The 18854-nt window shown below is 33.8% G+C and overlaps 2 protein-coding genes across 2 annotated transcripts; both read right to left on the reverse strand.

Moving 5' to 3' along the window:
• LOC117914709 lies at positions 1–5886 on the reverse strand. Its single transcript, XM_034830158.1, has 5 exons — positions 5427–5886; positions 1933–2041; positions 1189–1823; positions 987–1063; positions 1–696 (listed from the first exon to the last, which is right to left on the reverse strand). The coding sequence occupies exons 1-5, from the start codon at positions 5884–5886 to the stop codon at positions 1–3; spliced, it is 1977 nt and encodes a 658-aa protein (XP_034686049.1).
• Positions 5887–6123: 237 nt separating this feature from the next.
• On the reverse strand, positions 6124–8543 carry LOC117914716 (two-component response regulator ARR1-like). Its single transcript, XM_034830170.1, has 4 exons — positions 8411–8543; positions 7153–7308; positions 6358–7062; positions 6124–6221 (listed from the first exon to the last, which is right to left on the reverse strand). The coding sequence occupies exons 1-4, from the start codon at positions 8541–8543 to the stop codon at positions 6124–6126; spliced, it is 1092 nt and encodes a 363-aa protein (XP_034686061.1).
• Positions 8544–18854: the final 10311 nt, after the last annotated feature.

Genomic DNA, 18854 nt, shown 5'->3' on the forward strand with positions numbered 1-18854 from the left:
TTACATGTCCGACCAATCAAAAGTTGGAGGACCTGTATCATCTTCCTTCAGAGATCTACTGAGCCATTCAGTCAACCAAGCCAGATCATCGCTCTCATCGAATCCACCATGACCTGCAAGTGGTCCACCAGAGATATTTTGATTTGCTGAAGCACTGGCAAGAGTAGAATTAGTGCCAGCAGGAACGTTTGAATTGGGTGGATTCGCAGAGGAACTCGCCCCTGCCATCAAATGTTGCTCCTCAGATAATCCGGTAAATGTTGGAGGCCGGGTTGGACTTTGCCAATGGTGCACTGGAGGCACATATGGAGCAGTACTATAGCCTTGGAAACCCAGAGCCTGTTTCCCTTTTCCCTTGTCGTTCGTCATGAAAGGAGTTGGAAGAGGTTCCCTCTCCCTTATTTGGATTGATCCTTGATGCCTTCCATGACCTGAGCCGTTAGGTCCCAAATATCCTGGTCTAATTCTATTGTTGGGAATTTTGAGGTTCAGAGAACCAGGCTGCAGGGAGACAGGGGGAAATAGCTGCAATGGTGGATTAGTTTCAGTTCTAACCAAACCACCCTGCTGCTTCTGTAGTTGTGGAACGCCTGTTGTGCCACCAACATTGGCCGTTGATGCATTCCGAGACCATGGAGCCCATAGCGGAGTATCGACGCATGTGTCCATGATGATCTGGACTTGAGCTTTGTATTTCTGAAAGTGAAACAAATTAAGGGGGGTAAGTGACCTTACACCAAGAGAAAAATGGTGAATAACACGAAAACTACTCTCAGAAGGAAAAATGAAATCAAGGAAAAAGAGATGCTCCATTGATGTCTGTGTGCTATGACTGTATTGTGCTGAGCAATCTAGTGAAGCTATTCAGCATGAATGTCATCACTCGTAAGATGGCATGATATTAAATGTTCACAGATTTGACCATGAGGCCTAATGCATCTATGATTTCTGCAGTTTGTTCTCAAAGTAAACTGATAGAAGCGAACCTCCAGCTGGTGACCAATCTGGCGTAGGCTCAAATTAGGAACATTCATCAAGTCCCGTATTGCTTTTGGGTTGGCCTCTGCATCCCGAAAACAAACAAGAAACCACAAGTAGTCAGCAGTTAATATAGAGATTAATAAGAGAAAGGAAGAACGGGAAATGACTGGAATTAGATTGTAATTTAATTTGATAAAGAACTATTACTTGCTTCACCCAGTTTACTGATGGCTGCTATGAACTTGAAATGAAGCTCTCTAGTCCACCGCATGGATTGCTTTTTCTCAGAGGACCTACCATTTTGGTTCTTTTCTCTCCCAGCCTTGGAAGGAGAATGTTTACGGTTGATTCTCCTTTTGTTCTTCCTTCTTCCTCCCTTGTCATCATCATCATCGTTGGCTCTCTTTCTCTCCCCGCATCTTTGGTTTTGGTCAGCTGCCATCGTCCTCGATTTTTCAGTTTCTGTAGCCTGTGCATCCCCATGATGGCCTGAACCAACTTCCCCTACGACTTGCTTGTTCTTATCCTTCGGATCGCTGCCCTGGAATTCATTTCTATGGGGAGTACTTGAGCCGGTGCCCCCCTCTCTGATCTGAATGCCTACACTTTTCCTGGTCACGGGCACCTCTACCTTCTGCACACGTTCAGTTTCATTCCCATTATTGACCTTTTTTCCTCGGCCTTCTTCTTTCGATAGCCTCTCCCTATACACGTGCTGCCATACTTCTCTGAGTTGGCTGCTAGAAACGGGTTTCTCATAGAAGTGACATGCCCCTACAAGTGGGGCTTGATCCCGAAGAGCCATGACACCCGCAGAGGACATCACTGCAAGGAGATGAGAACTGTTACACCAAAAAAAAAAATATTGAAACAACCTACACATTTTAATACAACAATTCTTGCTCACAAATGATGGGCGTGTTATTCTTCTTGAGTATTTCTTGGACAAACTCAAGGTCGGTTATATTATGCAGGTGTACATTTGCCATAACCACATCAAATTCGTCCTTCCGCTCCGCGTATATGGACATTGCAATAGAGGAGAGTTCAATGGTTGTAACTGAAACAAGAAGAGATTACACCCGATTATATATCATAGTTTCAAAGAACATTGATCTTGGGAGATCACTTGCAAATAATTCTGTATCAAGGAAAACAACATGCGGACCACTGGATCATAACTGTACCAGATTCATTTCAGAGATAAAAACTCTACAAAATAGAGAAGATCGTGGGAAAAAAAAAAAAAGCAGACATGTAAAGCCCAAATCCTGATCACCATATCATCAACACCATGAGAGTGCAATCAAGACAAACCCCTCAAACTAGCAACACAAGAAACCATCCAACCACAACCATGTGTAAGGGAAAGGTAGAAGAAAAACCAGACTTGTACAAATTCCGACTGTTGCATGACTAAAAGAAATACAATAGTATCAAAATATCAGAATCAGAAAAGTTCTAAAAGATTAAAAGCAGATGAATGAAGATAATCAGAAAACAGCAGAAATAAATTCATGTAATTCTTGGCTTTGCCTTTGTAGGAATGAGACTCCAGAATCGAAGCCATGAACATCAGCGATGTCGTGTCGCTATCCACCAGAAGTATCCTCATACCCCGAGCAATGCTGGGGACTTTGGGAGCTAATGGATCCCAGATTTCTTCCATTATTCCAAGAAACAGAAGGAAAACAAAACACCTGAACCACCCTACAGACTACAGAGAGAAAGAAAGCGAGAGAGAAGTGTCCATGAAGGACAGCAGCTTTAAGCCTCCAACTGGATGAAGAATGAGAATGAGTAGTGATGTACATATATAGCATTTTTAGTCAACGCTTTTGGACTCTGGTGTGGGGGTATCCTCTTGGGTTTTGTGAAGGAGGAAGGCCCACTGAAAAAAGTCATGGTGCTGCACAAAGAAAATACTGGCTCCACAATCATAGATAGTGCTTATCCTTTGTTCGACTTTTGCTTAAGTGTAATTAATTACACAAAATAGTCGTCTGCAAATTAATTTCATTGTGTGAATTGATCTGCCAATTAATACTGCAGCTTCTCTTTTTGGAAAATAATTTAATTCACTTTTCCAAAAGTCATTTCATTTTAGCCCTTGTAGTTAAGTCACTTAATGCATTTATATGCAAAGTGCTTTAAGAAAATATAAATGAATAATTTAAAAAACACCTATACTTGTTAAAAAATAAAAAATAAAAATTGTAAGAGCATAAAGAATGACTTTCCTTATATTCCTTAAAGGGACTTACCTTATATTCTTGATATTTCTATCATTTTTTAAAAAACTTAAAGTGGTAAATTTTTTAAATATTTATATCTATTTTTTTAAACAATTAAAAAATAATAATAATAAAATAATTCTCTTTTATTTTTATAAGAGTTTCCATTATTGTATGCTTTTAGAGATAAAAAAAACTAGTTCATTAAATAATGGTCTCAATTGAAAAAGTATTAAGTATGTATTACATTATTGTTAAATTTTGTGAGTAGACAATTTATTTATTTATTTATTTTTAATTGGATTTATTGTATTAGAAATAGATTTTTTTTAATGTTGTTGGTTATATTAGCGACATTCGTTGTAAGTTATTTTTTTTTTAATTTTACCGTTAAAAGAATGAATTTTTTTGTCGTTGAAGGAAGGTATTTTTGTTACCGTTAAAAGATGTTTTTATTATTCGTTATTGTACAAACTAATTGGATTTGATGTATCAGAAATAGGTTTTAATGTTGTTGGTTATATCAGTGACATTCGTTGTAAGTTATTTTTTTAATTTTATTGTTAAAAGAAGGAATTTCTTTTATTGTTAAAGGAATGTATTTTTGTTACCGTTAAAAGATGTTTCTATTATTCGTTATTGTACAAACTAATTGGATTTAATGTATTAGAAATTAGGTTTGTTTAATGTTGTTGGTTATATTAGCGATATTCGTCGTAACTTGTAAGTTATTTTCTTAATTTTACTATTAAAAGAAGGTATTTTTTGCCGTTAAAGGTAGGTATTATTGTTACCGTTAAAAAAAATGTATTTTTGTTATCGTTAAAAGGCATTTTTGTTGTTCGTTATTATACGAATTAATATCTCGTTATCAGAAAGGGTTTTGCATTAGTGTGCTTTGATTTTATTGTTACAATGAATCAACTAGAACATCATCTACTAGTCGGACAATTTTGCTAATCATTACAACTCTAGTTGATATCAATAATAATTGGCAATGTACTTTTATTAATTGATATAACAAAAGCTATTTTACCTAATATTTTTAGAATCGGATTTATCATTAGACCAGATAAGTTATTGCCTTATTGGATTACGATTTAATGCTAAGACAAATTGTATACTTATGATCAAACTATGATGTCAACATAACATCATAAATATATAATTAAAATAAAAAATAATTATAATAAGTATATATAAATAATTAAAAAAAAAACTCAAAATATTGCACCATTTTATCTTTAATATTTTCTTTATCGTCAAAGAGAAGATAGTTTTATCGCACGATCCTCTTACAGTGAAAGGTTAAGAAGAAAATATTAATTCTAAAATGCATATTTTGTTTAATAAATTAATATTTTCTTATTGAATTTCATTGAAAGGTCTTAAACTAAACTAATTTGAGATTTTTTTTTTTTTTGGACAAAGTAAAGCTCATTTGGCTAGTTCTGTCACTTTTTCCTAAAATACATGTGAAGTAATAAAATTTTTGTTCCTAATGGGATGCAAGAATTTTTTAATTTATTTTTTCATTCAAAATAATTAAATATAGAACATTAGATAAATAATAAAATAATATAGTAATTGTTGTTTCATTTTTTTTTTGGCATGGTTAATAATTATAATTTTAAAATGTGAAAGAGAGATGTTAATGGAATTCATTTTTTTCTTCCTTTATATTCCCTTTACTTGAAAAAAAAAATAAATAAAAAGAAATGGATATGAAAAAGTAAAAACAGGAACGCAAATTCATTTGTTGGAGGTGGTGTTTATTTTTTAAATTTTTTGTTGAAAGCAATTTGTTTATTTATTTATTTTTTTACTTTTTATTGCTTCATTACTTATTTTGGAAATTGTTTATTGAATAAAAAAAAATTAAAATATTTGATTTTTTTAATGTTAAAAGACATATATTGACTTTTTTTTTTTTTTACTTTTTAATATTTAATAATAAAAATAAAATATTAAAAAAACAAACCACTTTTTCTTAATTCTATTGAGGTGGTTCTAAACTGTATTTAGGATTAAGTGAAAAACCAAACACCACCGGATTCTTTAGGCTTCTTTACGAAGCCTCTGTCCATCTTTGCAGTTGAATTGGCAGGAAACAATTATAAACTTTATATGTATGACCCATCAAATGTTTGTATATGTGGATCGTCTTCGTTTGAGGAATTCCTTAACATGCAGTCAAGCACTCCAGCTCACCTTCATCTGATGCAACGTGGCCTGTACTGGGGTCATTGGCCATACCAGGATTTGCTGATCTGGCGCCATGAGCCAGTGGTGGCATAGCTCCCCCTGTAATAGTGCCTGTAGGAACATTTGTATTGGGTGCATAGGCAAAAGGATTCGTCCCTGGGACCAAGTTTTGTCTGTGACTCAAGCTATTGAATGGGATTGGGTTTTGCCAACCATACTTGGTAGGAAAATTTTGAGGAGGAGCCTTTCCTTTTTCGCCGGGAAAGGGTTCCCTCTCGCTTATTTGGCTTGACCCTGGTCGCCTGCCATCGCCCAATTTCAATTCCACTGAGAATTTAGCCTCAATTCCAACTGAGCCTTGCTGCTCCTGGGATTGAGGAGCTCCTGTCCTGCTACTGATATTGAAAGCTGTTGCATTCCCAGAGGACAGAAGTGGTGTTGTGGCATCCTCACGGCTGTCTGACATGCTCTGAACTTGGGTTTTATTACTTTAGTGTCTCTGAAATTGAAACAAAATAGTAAGTAATCTTACAGAAAAAGGAAAAATGGAGGAAAAGAAAATGGCAGAAGCCACTCTTAAACTGAAACAAAGAATTAAGGAAAAGATGTGTAGATTAAGAAAGAAAATTGAGGCCCTTTTGCGAAGGTTCAAACATGGAGGCAACTAGTGGAGATGGTTTTTGAAGTTTTGTTCTGAAAGTAATTAAACTTGACAGAAGCGAACCAGCAGATGGCTTGAAATCTGGCATTGGGTCAGATTGGGCCCGTTCATAGTATCTTGTATTGCTTTTGGATTAGCCCCTGAATCAAGAAAACAAATAAGAAACTGGAAGAATTCAGCAGTTAATTTAGGGGGGTACAGTGTGCAATATAGGGATTAGTAAGAGGAAAAAGACTGGAATTGTTGTTTTCATTTAATTTGAGAAAGAATTATTACATTCTTCCCCAAGTTCACGAATGGATGCTGTTAACTTTATTGTAAGATCTGTAGTCCTACATGTAGATTGTTTTGCCTCAGAAGTGCAACCACTGAGGTTGCGTTCACTCCCAACCTCTCCACTGGGGCTTTTACCCTTGGAATGAGAGTTTTCAGAGCATTCATTTCTCTGGTACTTTCTTTTTTCTCCATCATCAACACTGGGTCTCTTTCGCTTGCTGCATCCTCGTTTTTCATTAGCTTCCATCCTCAATTGATCGATGCCATCCATGGTTAGTCCTATAGGTAGTTTGAAATCGCGCTTCTCCAGACCAACCAGGCCAACTTCCCCTTCTACTTTCTTGTTCTTCCCTTTTGGATCAATCCCCTGCAACTCAACTCCAGTGGCAGGTCTACAGTCATTGCCCTCCTCTCTGATCTGAATGCCTGTACATCTCTTAGTCCTGTAGGCAGTACCCTCTTGAGATGTATCATTTGTAGGTGCAATACCCTTCTCACCCTTCTCTTTGATCGCAGCACCCTCACCTATCCCAGTGCTGGATCCTCTACCCACATCTTGTTCCACTTCTGAGAGCTTCTTCACCCGATGCACATGTTGCCATATTTGCAGCAGTTGATCGTTAGGAATTGGTTTCTCAAGAAAGTGACACGCCCCGTCAATTAGGGCTTGACTTACAACAGCCTCGTTACCCATGGAGGACATCACTGCATGGGGATCAAGTAAGGTTGAACTGTCATATGAAAGATAAAAAAGCAACCTATATATACGCTTTTCACACTAAAATTCAAGCTTACAAATGATGGGCGTGTAATTCTTTGTAAGAAGTATTCGTCTGACAAATTCGAGGCTTGTCATATCCTTCATATTCATGTCAACCATAACCGCATCAAATTCATCCTTGTTCTCCGCAAACATGGACATGGCAACAGATTCTAGTTCTATGGTTGTTACTGAAAGAAGAACAGATTATACCATATCATCATAACGTCAAAGAACATTCATATATAAAATTAGGTTGTGTTGGGAGATCACATGAAAATATTCTATATCAAGGATATATAAAAGGAAACCACTTATCAATCAATGGTCTATAATGAGCAGATGAGAGAGATACAAACAGAAATAGATAATAAAATAGAAATAGTTCAACTTTAGTTTTCTTACCAATTCTCTCATTAGCAATAAATGGAGAAATGCAGCTGTTTTATTCTAATTACCAATTAAAACACAAGAAATTCAATGATACCTTGTGACATTTTTGTCATGAGAAAGCCTCACTATCACACTTTAATACCTACCTAAAGGGCTTGATAGAGAATGCAATCAGAGTCATTAATCCTCAATCCTAGTACGACGTTTGTTTGGTCCCGTGGTGGGTACCATTCTATTTGGCCCCATAATCCGTGGAACATAATAAGAGCGTTGTGTCTATATGAGGGTTAATGTGATGTCTCACATTGAATATGGGATAATATTCTTAACGCTATATATGTATGGTCTCCTCTTAACCTTGTATACCCGTATTTTAAACTCATGAGAGCCCCTTTAGACACAAAACGGATAATGACCATGATTTCTTAATTTTACTTGGACAATTTTTTTTTAATCTCAATTAAAACGGAAATAATATAGAAGAAGAACATAAAAACTCTACAGAATAGAGAAGAGTGGAAAAAAACCTATCCCACATATAAAAACCAAATTCTGGTCCATGAAAGTGCAGTCAAGAACACACATAGATGGTTAATGATGAGTGACTTCTCAAACTAACAATTGAACCATAGCCATTTCATCCTATTTGGATAAAAAGAAAGGCCAAAAAATGGAGAGAAGTGCTAGAAGAAAAACTAAACTCTTACAAATTCCGATCATTGTATAATCAGCACAAACACCATTACCAAAATATTGAAGATTAAGAACAGATACCAACCAAGAGAATCTCACTTCCAAACATACATACAAAAGCTGAAGAACAAAAAAATCAAGATTCATAACAGAAGAAGTGAAAAAGATTAACATACAGAAACAATTTTTAACGGATTTTACTCTTACCCTTGTATGAATGAGACTCCAGTACAGAAGAGATGTACGTCAGTGATGAAGCATCACGATCCACCAGAAGAATCCGCTTCCCCTGCGCAAAGCTTGGGACTCTCCGAGCTAGTGGATCCCGGTTCTCTTCCATTTATGATAAGGAAGAAGAAAAGAAAGCTGAAGGACGATAAGGAGAAAGGGACAAGCACTTATAAAAGAAAGCAGCGTGAAATTGAGTCAAAGGAGGGAACCTATCTGGTGTTTGGCGGTTTGTAGTCAACCTTTGGGACAGTGGATGGTGGTTTCCGGTGGACTTTTCTGGAAGTTGGAACGCCCACTGAAAAAACAACAGTGGTGTATCCATCATAAGCTTACCTTTTATTACCTTTTATTGTGACTCCGTCGAGATAAACAAACAATCAAATGTAATTAATTTCATTTTTCGAATTGTTATGTCAATTAATACTAAAGATTCATTTTTAGAAGAAAAAAATTTTCAAATGTGTATGGATCAATCTATTCATTTCATTTAATGCTAATAACTTGATTACTGTAATGGGTTATTTTGCAAATCTTCTTGATAAAATAATATTAAACTAAATGAAATATTAAACTTGAATAGTTGATATTCATTTATTTACTATGATTTTTCCTAATGTTACTTGATAAATTCCATATTAGGATTAAAACATCATAATTGCACTTTCCGAAAGCAACGATGAATCAATGTGAAAAATAAAATACAAAAATACATGAAATTTATAATGATTCACTTTTAATATAAGAGTTACATCTACTTGTAGTCGTTGTACATTTTTAATATAATGAAAAGAAAGTACAAGAAAATCTCAAAACGTCTTACTCTCTAGATTTTTTCTCTCTGTATTTTTTTATATCTCTCTCAATACTCGAAAGATAATAATTAGACTCTACATATCTTAACATTTTGCCTAATCAAAATGTTCTCAATTTTTAGGGAAGGAACTATGTTACTTGATTGTGATAATTATATATATATATATCATTAGATTCATTGGAGATTGGTTGGGTCAATTTTATTTTATATTAACGAGGGAGTGAAGGAATGTACTTTTTTAGATCATCACATGATGGGCAAATTTATCATTGGTAGAAGATATTTTTATTTCCTTTATAACACAATCTATAGTAAAAGTTATTACAAAGAGCATATTTATGAGTATAAATTGTTTCCATATATGTTTTGGTTTTACATGGGATAAAATTTGGTGGATACTGAGTTAATGTATGTGCCATTGTAATAGTTATCAACACGTAATAATTAAGGTGGGTATTGAAAACATTTCTTATTTTTTATTAATGAAAACAAAATTATTTTATTAAATTTTATATAAAATGAAATAAAGATTAATTACCTTATTTCCTTAAAACCTATTATCAAGACTTTTAAAATTTGAACCTTCAGTTTTTTTAATATTTGTATATTTTAAACATGTTATTTTTTTTTCCAAAAAGTCATCGTCTTTATAAAATAAATCTTTATCATTTAAATAAGTTTGCATATTTTATATAAAAGTGTTCTCACATCAAGACTTTTAAATTTTGAACTTGTAGTTTTTTTAATATTTGTATATTTTAAACATGTTTTTTTTTTCCCAAAAAGTCATTGTCTTTATAAAAAAAATCTTTTCTCATTTAAATAAGTTTGTATATTTTATATAAAAGTGTTCGCTCATGAATTTTTTTAATCACGTTTTGATGATAACAAATCATGATTAGTATATTGATAACTTAAAATTAAGATAAGTTTAAGGTTTTATGCGAGAAATTAAATTGAAAATTCAATATAATCATCGAAGGATCAAAGCAATACAAATTTAAGGATACATGAAGACTCTTTAGGCCTTGGAATCCTTTGTAAAGTGAATACATAAGTGCACCTAGGTTTTTCATGTTAAACCATACATAATTCAATACTCGATTTATGCATTAAAATTGATTTTTTATTTATTATTTTGTTAAAACCTAAGAATTCACACTTAAACCTTAGGCAAAATATTTAAACTTAACCTATTGGAGTACCTTTTGACCTTGTCTAAGTGTTAGAAGAAAAAAGAAATGAATAATATAGGTTTTCAGGCTATTTTAGATAAGCCGAGTTAGGGAAATACTCAATTGATTAGGGGACTAGTTAACCAGTTCAGCTTTTCCTGTTGAGGATTGGTTGACGAATGCAAACTTTCTTCTCTCTCTTCCAATGAGTTTGTATTCCTGATAGAGAAGAGACCCCTCTTGGTTGATGAGAAGTTATTCTCAATCGAGGTCCAATCAAGACCCAACGATCATTTATTGTACATTTAATATTCAACGACTAATCAATCAGTTGAATTGAAACTCAATCAGATGAAACTACTTTTTAGTGTTTTTATTGTCTAATGTTAAAAACCTATAAATTAAGAGTTCCATTTTATTTATAATATAGAGAACACTAACAATCATCTTTTCAACTATTTGTTTCTCATTAAAAGCTCTATTTTCTTACTTGGTTTATTGATTCTTCGCTTACAAATTACCTTAATGCACCTTTGTCATTCATTATAGTCTTCCTTTATATTTGCTTATTTATTAAGCTACAGTGAGAGTGTATTTTATTAATTATTGAAGTGAGGTTGTGAACTTTTAAAGCTTCAAATTGAGGTATATTTGAAGAGATCTTGTAGCGCTTATTGGAATCAAAATCAAAGCGTAGAACATTGAAAACTTGATTGAAACTTCAAAGATAATAAAACTCTCACTCAATTAGAGTTTGAGGAAAGTGGACGTAGGCAAAAAGTGTCAAACCATTATAAAATATTGTATTTGTTTTTCTTTTTAACTCTATCTTTTTACTTATTATTTTTTAATTTGCTTAAATTTAGTATGCTCGGAAAAGTTTTGTTCAAAAACTCAATTCACCTCTTTTGTTGAGTGATTTTTGCAATGGATTAAATAGCCTTATTATTCTTTAAGTAATATGTTTGATTAAATAGCCTTATATAATTTTTTGTTGTGGGTTCGTTAAATAAATTGGTGATTGCAAGTCAAAATTTCAACATATACTCAAGCGTGAGTCTTTTAGAATCCTTCCTAAAACTACTTGATTATTCAAAGTTCATTCGCTTAAAGGTGGTCAGATGTAAATATAAGTGGTTTGAGGTTGCTTAAAGATGGTTAGAAGTAAACTTTTTGAAAAGATCTCTTATCTACTTTTGATCCATGAAAATGTCTTCCTTTATTTGTTTATTTAGAGTCTCTAGCTGTAAATGGCATAGAAAACAGGGCTTAACTACTAAATTTTCAAAATTTTCTAGACATAGTATGAAGAGGTAGTTGTTCAAGGTTGCTATGATACAACTCTTGGGCAATATATTTTGAATTTTGAGTGTTGACGATTTCAACCTCTTCATCATTATAATCATTTGGTTAATTAATCCACATGATGTTGACAGTAGTTTGAACTTTGAAGAATGGAGGGACATTTTTTTATCAGTTTCCTGTATGCTTAAGGGGTTCGCTGAAGGCCAAATCAAAACCTCTGGACCCTTAACTAAGATTTGTTAATCAACCCACTCTATTGATTAACAAATTAATCCATGCTGGGTCAGAGACAGACCAGTTTGTCCAGCATTGTGGAGTCTGATTTGGTCTTCGAATAAACAATAAGCTGTGAGAGTCTTGATTCATACTCCATTTACTTGTACCAAGTCTTCACCCTTGTGTCTAAAGGCTCTCACATCTTTCCTTTGACACAGTTCTTTGACATTGAAGAGTAAGTCTTCACTTTCTGGGCTAAAAGTTCTTCCATATATATCTTCCCTTTTACAACTCTCTGACAGACACAATAGAAAAATGGACATTCCTTCTAATTTCGAATCAGAGTTAACCCACAGAATCTCAAATATGATTCCAAGACTGAAAGAACAATTTTATCATTTTATACTTTACAGTATGGTTGAAAAGTTCCATGCTTGCAAGACCCAAAATAAATTGAAGTCCATTATTATTTTAATTTATTGTTTGGTCAAAGAGGCCATGTGTTGGCCTATAAACAACACTACACCTCAATTGCTCGTTTACCGGGTTACAGGTGAGAACAAAGCCTTCATTCAAATCTCACTGAACCTGCACCGAGACATTCTATGTAAGGGCTCTCACCCATCTTCTCTTCTATATCGCTCTCACGGTCTTCTTCATTTAGGCCTCTCACACTCTCTTCATACTTTCTCTTGTCTCTTCCTTCTTTGGGAAATGGAGATTCTTCCCACTTCTGATAATTTGAAGAGGTAACGGAGGAGGAGAATATACCAGCGCCTTAGGGGTGCAGATACTAACAGAAAGAAGCTGAAGATCGTAAGGCTTGGTGGGGTTACTGATCGCCAGCAGATAAATTTTATTCTGGAACTGAAATAAAAAATCTTTTCGCCAATTAAGCTTCTTGCCAAGTTTCATGATGCTTATGTTGATACGATGATTGGGCTTGCGTGTAATGTTGGCAGAATAAACAAAGTCCGGGCTCTGGGAGGGGAGATAGAGAATCACAAAAGGTTCACAGGTGCTGATGGTTTCTACTACTCGTGAGGAAGTTGACAGTAAGTTGGTTTTGGAGATCTATAAGAGGTTGGCAGCTTCTCGCCAATTGTCTGGATGATACTTGCTCTGTCCCAATTTTTCTTAATTTGCTTGTTTCTTGGTTTTAAATTGTGCAGTTCATAGCTAGCCATCTTTTTCTGTCTTCCTTTTGGTCATGTGGTGAATTAAGCCCACTGTTGTAACTCATAAATTGAGAATGAAGTGTTTTTCCTTGTGAAGAAGAGTGGTAAGAACCCAGATTGTCAAGGATGTTTTTTGTGGCCTGAGTGGGATGGGGTGGGGTGGGGGGAATTTCTGGATAATTGATTGAAATTTCATGAATTTAATTTAAAAGACTAAAGTTTACTGATGGGGAAATCCAAAATGAAATGAAAGGATTGATTGGAATGGAGATTTCAGGATTACACATATATATTGCATGACCTTCATCTTCATCTTCTAATTTAAAAGATTGATTGGAATGGAAATGAAATTTAATTTCATCTTCTAAATCTGAACACTTTTAGGATTACACATATATATTGCATGACCTTCATCTTTCTATAATCTTAAAAATTGGAATGCATACTAAGAAAAGACAAGGTCTACAAATTAAGACTATAATTTGGTAGGATGATCAAGTTGATGACTTACTCAAATTCAATCCAACCTTATTTATCTAAGTTTGGGTCATAATGATTTTCTAAAATTTTTTTTTTTTATATATTTATATGAAAATTTAAATAGTAAATAGGACAAAATTTTAAGATAGTAATAAAAGTGTAAAAATAAATTTATATATATATATTTAAAATAATAATAATAAAGCATATGATATAATATAATTAAATATAATTTTTAAAATGAATATTATTAAGATAGCATAATATACATTATAAATACATCAAATTAATTCAAGTTAGGCTTGGGTTGTTTGAATCGTGGTTTGACCCAAATTAAGTTCAGACTGCAAAACACCTAACTTAAGTTCAATCCAAGTATTAAGAATGATTGTCCAAACCTATAAAAATGTGGGATTGAGTTCAGGTTAAGTTGGACCAACCTATTCAAATTACACTTCTATTATGAACTAATTAAACTTTCTAGATATGTAATTACTGATAAATATTACGTGAAGAGGAGGGCGTACAAGATAGCTACAATTACAGTTGAGAGTGGACCATTTCAATCCTTTCATCATTTACCATTTTGTCGCATTTTACTAATTGACCCGCCTAGTCGGGATAATAATTTGAAGAATGAAAGGATATTTTGATCATTTTATTGTATGCTTAAAAGGCTCCTTTAAGGTCAAATTATGAGCTTTTGACCCTAAATTAAGGCCTGTTAATTTAAATTAAGATCTTATTTTAATCCTCGCTCAGTCAGACGGTTAGTTTGTCTGACTGCCCCAATAATTTCGGTCTTCGGATTATCAATAAGACCAAGCCTTAATTCATACCCCAGTAGAACTTATACCAAGTCTTCAGACTTCTATATAAAATGCTCTACTAGTTCACACAAACAGCTCCCTGATCACCATAGGCCTTCACCTTCTAAAGAAAGGCATCTCTCTCCTTCACAACTCTTGTCATACCAGGTAGAAAATGGACATTCTTTCCACTGTATTCAACGAGAGCACGAAAAGGTACTGGAGAAGGAGAAGATACCAAAGGCTCAGTGGTGGGGCACCCAACAACAAAAAGAAGCTGAAGATCAGGAGGCTTGGTGGGAGAGGTCACCGGCTTTCGAAGATAAGACTAATCCCGAAGTTTCAGTTGAGCATCGCATCCCCTGTAAAGCTTTTGGTGAAGTTTCATGATGCTTATATCGATATGATGATTCGTTTGGTGGGAAACGCTGGAAACTCTTGTAACATCGGCCTTTTTGGAGGAAAGATAATTCCGAGAGGCCCACAGATTTCGATGGCCTCCACCTATGAGAAAATGGACAATAGGTTGGTTTTGGAGATTAATAAGAGGCTGGCAACTTCTCCCCCAGTGTCTGCCTTTTGAAGCAATTTCTGTGATACTTTCTCATCTCAACTCTTCACCAATCATTTAATTGCTTGTGCAATTTTTTTTTCTTTTCCTTTTTCTGGTCTTTTGGGCGATTCCCATTTTTCTACTTGTAACTCAAAGAGTTCAGAATTGTAAAATTTTGTAATCTATGCATCATTTCAAATGAAATGACCACAACATCTTTTCACTCTTCATGTTTCTGGTGCTGGTTCTGTCTTCTTTCTTTGATCAGACAGAAATGAAAATGGCCAAACAGATCATCCACCATCCCACTCCATATTTGTTGGGACCACAAAATTAAGGATAATTGAAAGAACTGATTTCCTAGAACTAAAGGAGAGGATCCAACTCAGGGTTCCTTACATTTGAGGTAGCAATTTCTGGATCTTTGATTTGAAATTTCATGAATTTCATAAGTCACAATATGAGTCAAACAGTCCCAACCTGATACTCCCATTTTGCAATGATCCCCTCCCTAATGTCCTTTCTAAACCCGAAGATGGACTCTTATAACTTTAACGTTTACATAATTAAGATGAGTTTACCTGTATATTATCGGATGAGGGATATCACACATATATATATATATGAGATACAATGTTTTGAAATTTCATTGATTCGAGTTTTTGTTTGAGCTTAGACATTAGTTGGGCACACCTATTTCATACCCAACATTAATTAGAAAAATTAATTTCCATAACATTAATTAAAAATATATATATATTTCCACAGTCCCCTAATCTTGAGAACTCAGAAGATGCTTGGGGTGGCCTTATCTTCAGTCATTTGCTGGCGATTCAGACAGTGCTATCACATGAAATAAACTGAATAATCTATAGTAGTACCCATCTTCACTGATCTCAAAATCCCTGGACGCACTCTTCTTACAAACATCTTGCACATGGAGAAAAAGTTGCACATGACATGACCTCCTCGCCCAACACTCCAAGAAGATTGAACCCACCTGTAAGACTCGAATCTTGTCATCTTCCTCATGTTTTCTGCTTTTAGCTCGTTATTAAATCTAAATGTAGTAATTTATTTGCTGTAAACTCACTAAAACTCAAACTTAAGCAGTTGTCCTTTGAGTAGACTCTTCTAGCGTTTTGTGAAGATCATCATTCATGCAAGAAAAAATAAATGTAGGCCCCAGTAAATCATTGAGATCCTGAACCATCTCACCCAAATTTTGAAAGACTTAGAGAAGAAAATCTTTCAAAGACATTACTTAAAATTTGAGCTTAAAGAAAATGAAACATAAACCTTTACATTGTCCCAAAAATTAAATGCCTTTTCTCATTGATTTTCCTGAGAAAATCTATTCAGAAAAAACCTGTGTGAATTTTGAGTCTAGGTAGTCAAATAAGTAACAGTGGAGTTGGACCCAACCCTTCTAAAGAAAAGGGTCAAATGTCAGAAGTATGCAATATACGAAGAATTTAAAGATTAAACTAAAGTAATTCTGTTTTGAAAATGTTTGCTATGATCCGTAATGGCTTCATTTCCCTAGCAGACTTGTCTGCGGACATTGTGGCCTGAGCTAGACATGATATTTGTTGGGATTCCTCTTCTGATTTTTTTCAAGGCTTCTCTTTCATAGACATGTGTGCGCCAAATATATCTGGAGATTGGATTTCATAGCTACTGGTAGCATGCGAATTCAATTCTTTTGGCAGGAACACGTGTGCCTCACCTTAAAATTTGGTTTTTTTTAATGATTTTTCCTCCTTCCATGTGATGGGAGAATAACAGCCCAATACTAATACATGTGCAACAATAATCATTAATCAGATAGGAATTTAAATAAGTCACACTAATAGTGTAACTATCGGTTGTCAATGTGTAGACCCAAAAGGCCTCTCTCATAGGATCCACTCAATTTAGAAGATCTCACAATATATATATATATTAGTTTTTTAAAATTATTTTATAGGGCATAAAAATCTTGTTCATCTTGGCATGCATGATAATTAAAATTATATTCAAATTCAATTATTATAACCACATTTGTCAGGAATTATTTTTTGAACCCAACATTAATGCTAGGCTTGACCATCGATAAAACAATGATGGGCCAACATGCACAATACTTCTTTTTTACAAGTTTAAACTTTTAAGAAAATCAATAATTTAATATGGTATCAGATTTTGGTTTAATGAGAGGTCATGAATTTAAGTTACCTCTTCCTAATTTACATATTTCTTTTCTCCCACTTTTGCAATCTTTGATATCTTTACCCCTCAATTTACAATTTTATGGTATCTCTCCAATTTGCAATTTTATGGTGTCTCTCCCCGAGTATGTTTGTTTTTCCTCTCCCACTTTTGCAATCTTTGATATCTTTCTCTCCAATTTGTAATTCTATGGCATCTCTCCACCTACAAGTATAAAGTCATATGACTAATTTACTATTTTATGGTTTCTCTTTACATGTAGGCATGTGTGTTTCCCTCATTCGTTTATCCTCTCCCACTTTTGCCATCTTTGATATCTTTTTCTCCAATTTGTAATTTTATAATATCTCCCTACGAGCGGGTATAGAGAAATATACATGTGAGGAAGGGTGTTAAGAAACATAATATGCACATTGAGCCTAAATCCTCAAAACTTAAGCTTTTAGAAAAGCACTCTATCTTTGAAGACAAGAAAAGTTTATTGAACCAAAGTGGTTACCATACCTCCAAAGTTTTGTGGGCCATTGAAATGGACAATGAATAAAAAAAAAAGGTGAAAAAGGGTGTTCAGGTAGTAATTTCCTTTTTCCTTCTTCTCTTCTTTGTTATGGTAATAATTTTTATTTTTTTTATGGTCTTGTTTGAAATGGTGGTTTTGAATTCTAAGCGGACAATGTTCAATGTGGTGAGGCATTTGTGAAGCTTTGTCGAAGTTGTCATCAAAGCTCTTTTCCCTCTTCTCTTCTCCATTCTGTAATTATTATTATTTTTTATGCTCCCGTCAACAACGGTGGTTTTAAACTCTAAGGCAACAATGTCTGAGGTGGTGAGGCATTTGTGAAACTTTGTCAAAAATGCCTTAGAAGTAAGAAGAAGACAAGTGGAAGCAAAGAACTTGTGCCAGATTGAGAGTTGTTGCTTGTGTTGCTACTTGTGTCAACATGCCTAGACGTGTTATATCAATTCTCTAACCTTAAAAAAATGTGAATATTGTTGAATTTTACATATATATATATATATATATATATATATATATATATATATATAACTCCATCCATGGAACGGGTGTTCAACTATGCTATTCTTTTTTTTTCTTATAGGCATATTGTCTTTACCTTAAAATCATATTAGAAAGAGAGGGAAAAAAAAAACGAGATTAATGAATGAATGAACATATTAAAATGAAAATCGGTTTTTCTTTTTTCAATTTCTACTTTGATACTTCTAACTCTCATTATTTAACATAGTTTGTGTTAGTGTTATATATATCGGGACAGGTGATGAAGATGGTGTGGATGAGATATTAAAGCTAATAATAGACAGGTTCATAGTTTTTCCACCATTGAAAATGAAGGGAGTATTGTGGGGATTTGGGAGCAGGAATTTTTTATGCATTTTGTATGACATTTCTTTATAAATATAAGATAGTAATACAAAATCTTACTTTTTTGGTTTCACTTTAAAAGAGTAATTGGGGTACAAAGAATGTAACGAAGAGTATGAAATTGAAAACATTTTTTTTAGTGTCCTCACATTCTTTTTCATGCCCTTGAAATTTTACAAATTTTACTTTTCTTTATTTAAAAAAAAAAATTGGTTCAATATTTAGCCAATCTTGTCGATAAATAAATTTAAATTACAATTTAAGAAATTATAAACATTATTTATTTTCAATTAAC

This window comes from Vitis riparia, chromosome 1 (genome assembly GCF_004353265.1).
Source record: "Vitis riparia cultivar Riparia Gloire de Montpellier isolate 1030 chromosome 1, EGFV_Vit.rip_1.0, whole genome shotgun sequence".
NCBI lineage: Eukaryota > Viridiplantae > Streptophyta > Magnoliopsida > Vitales > Vitaceae > Vitis > Vitis riparia.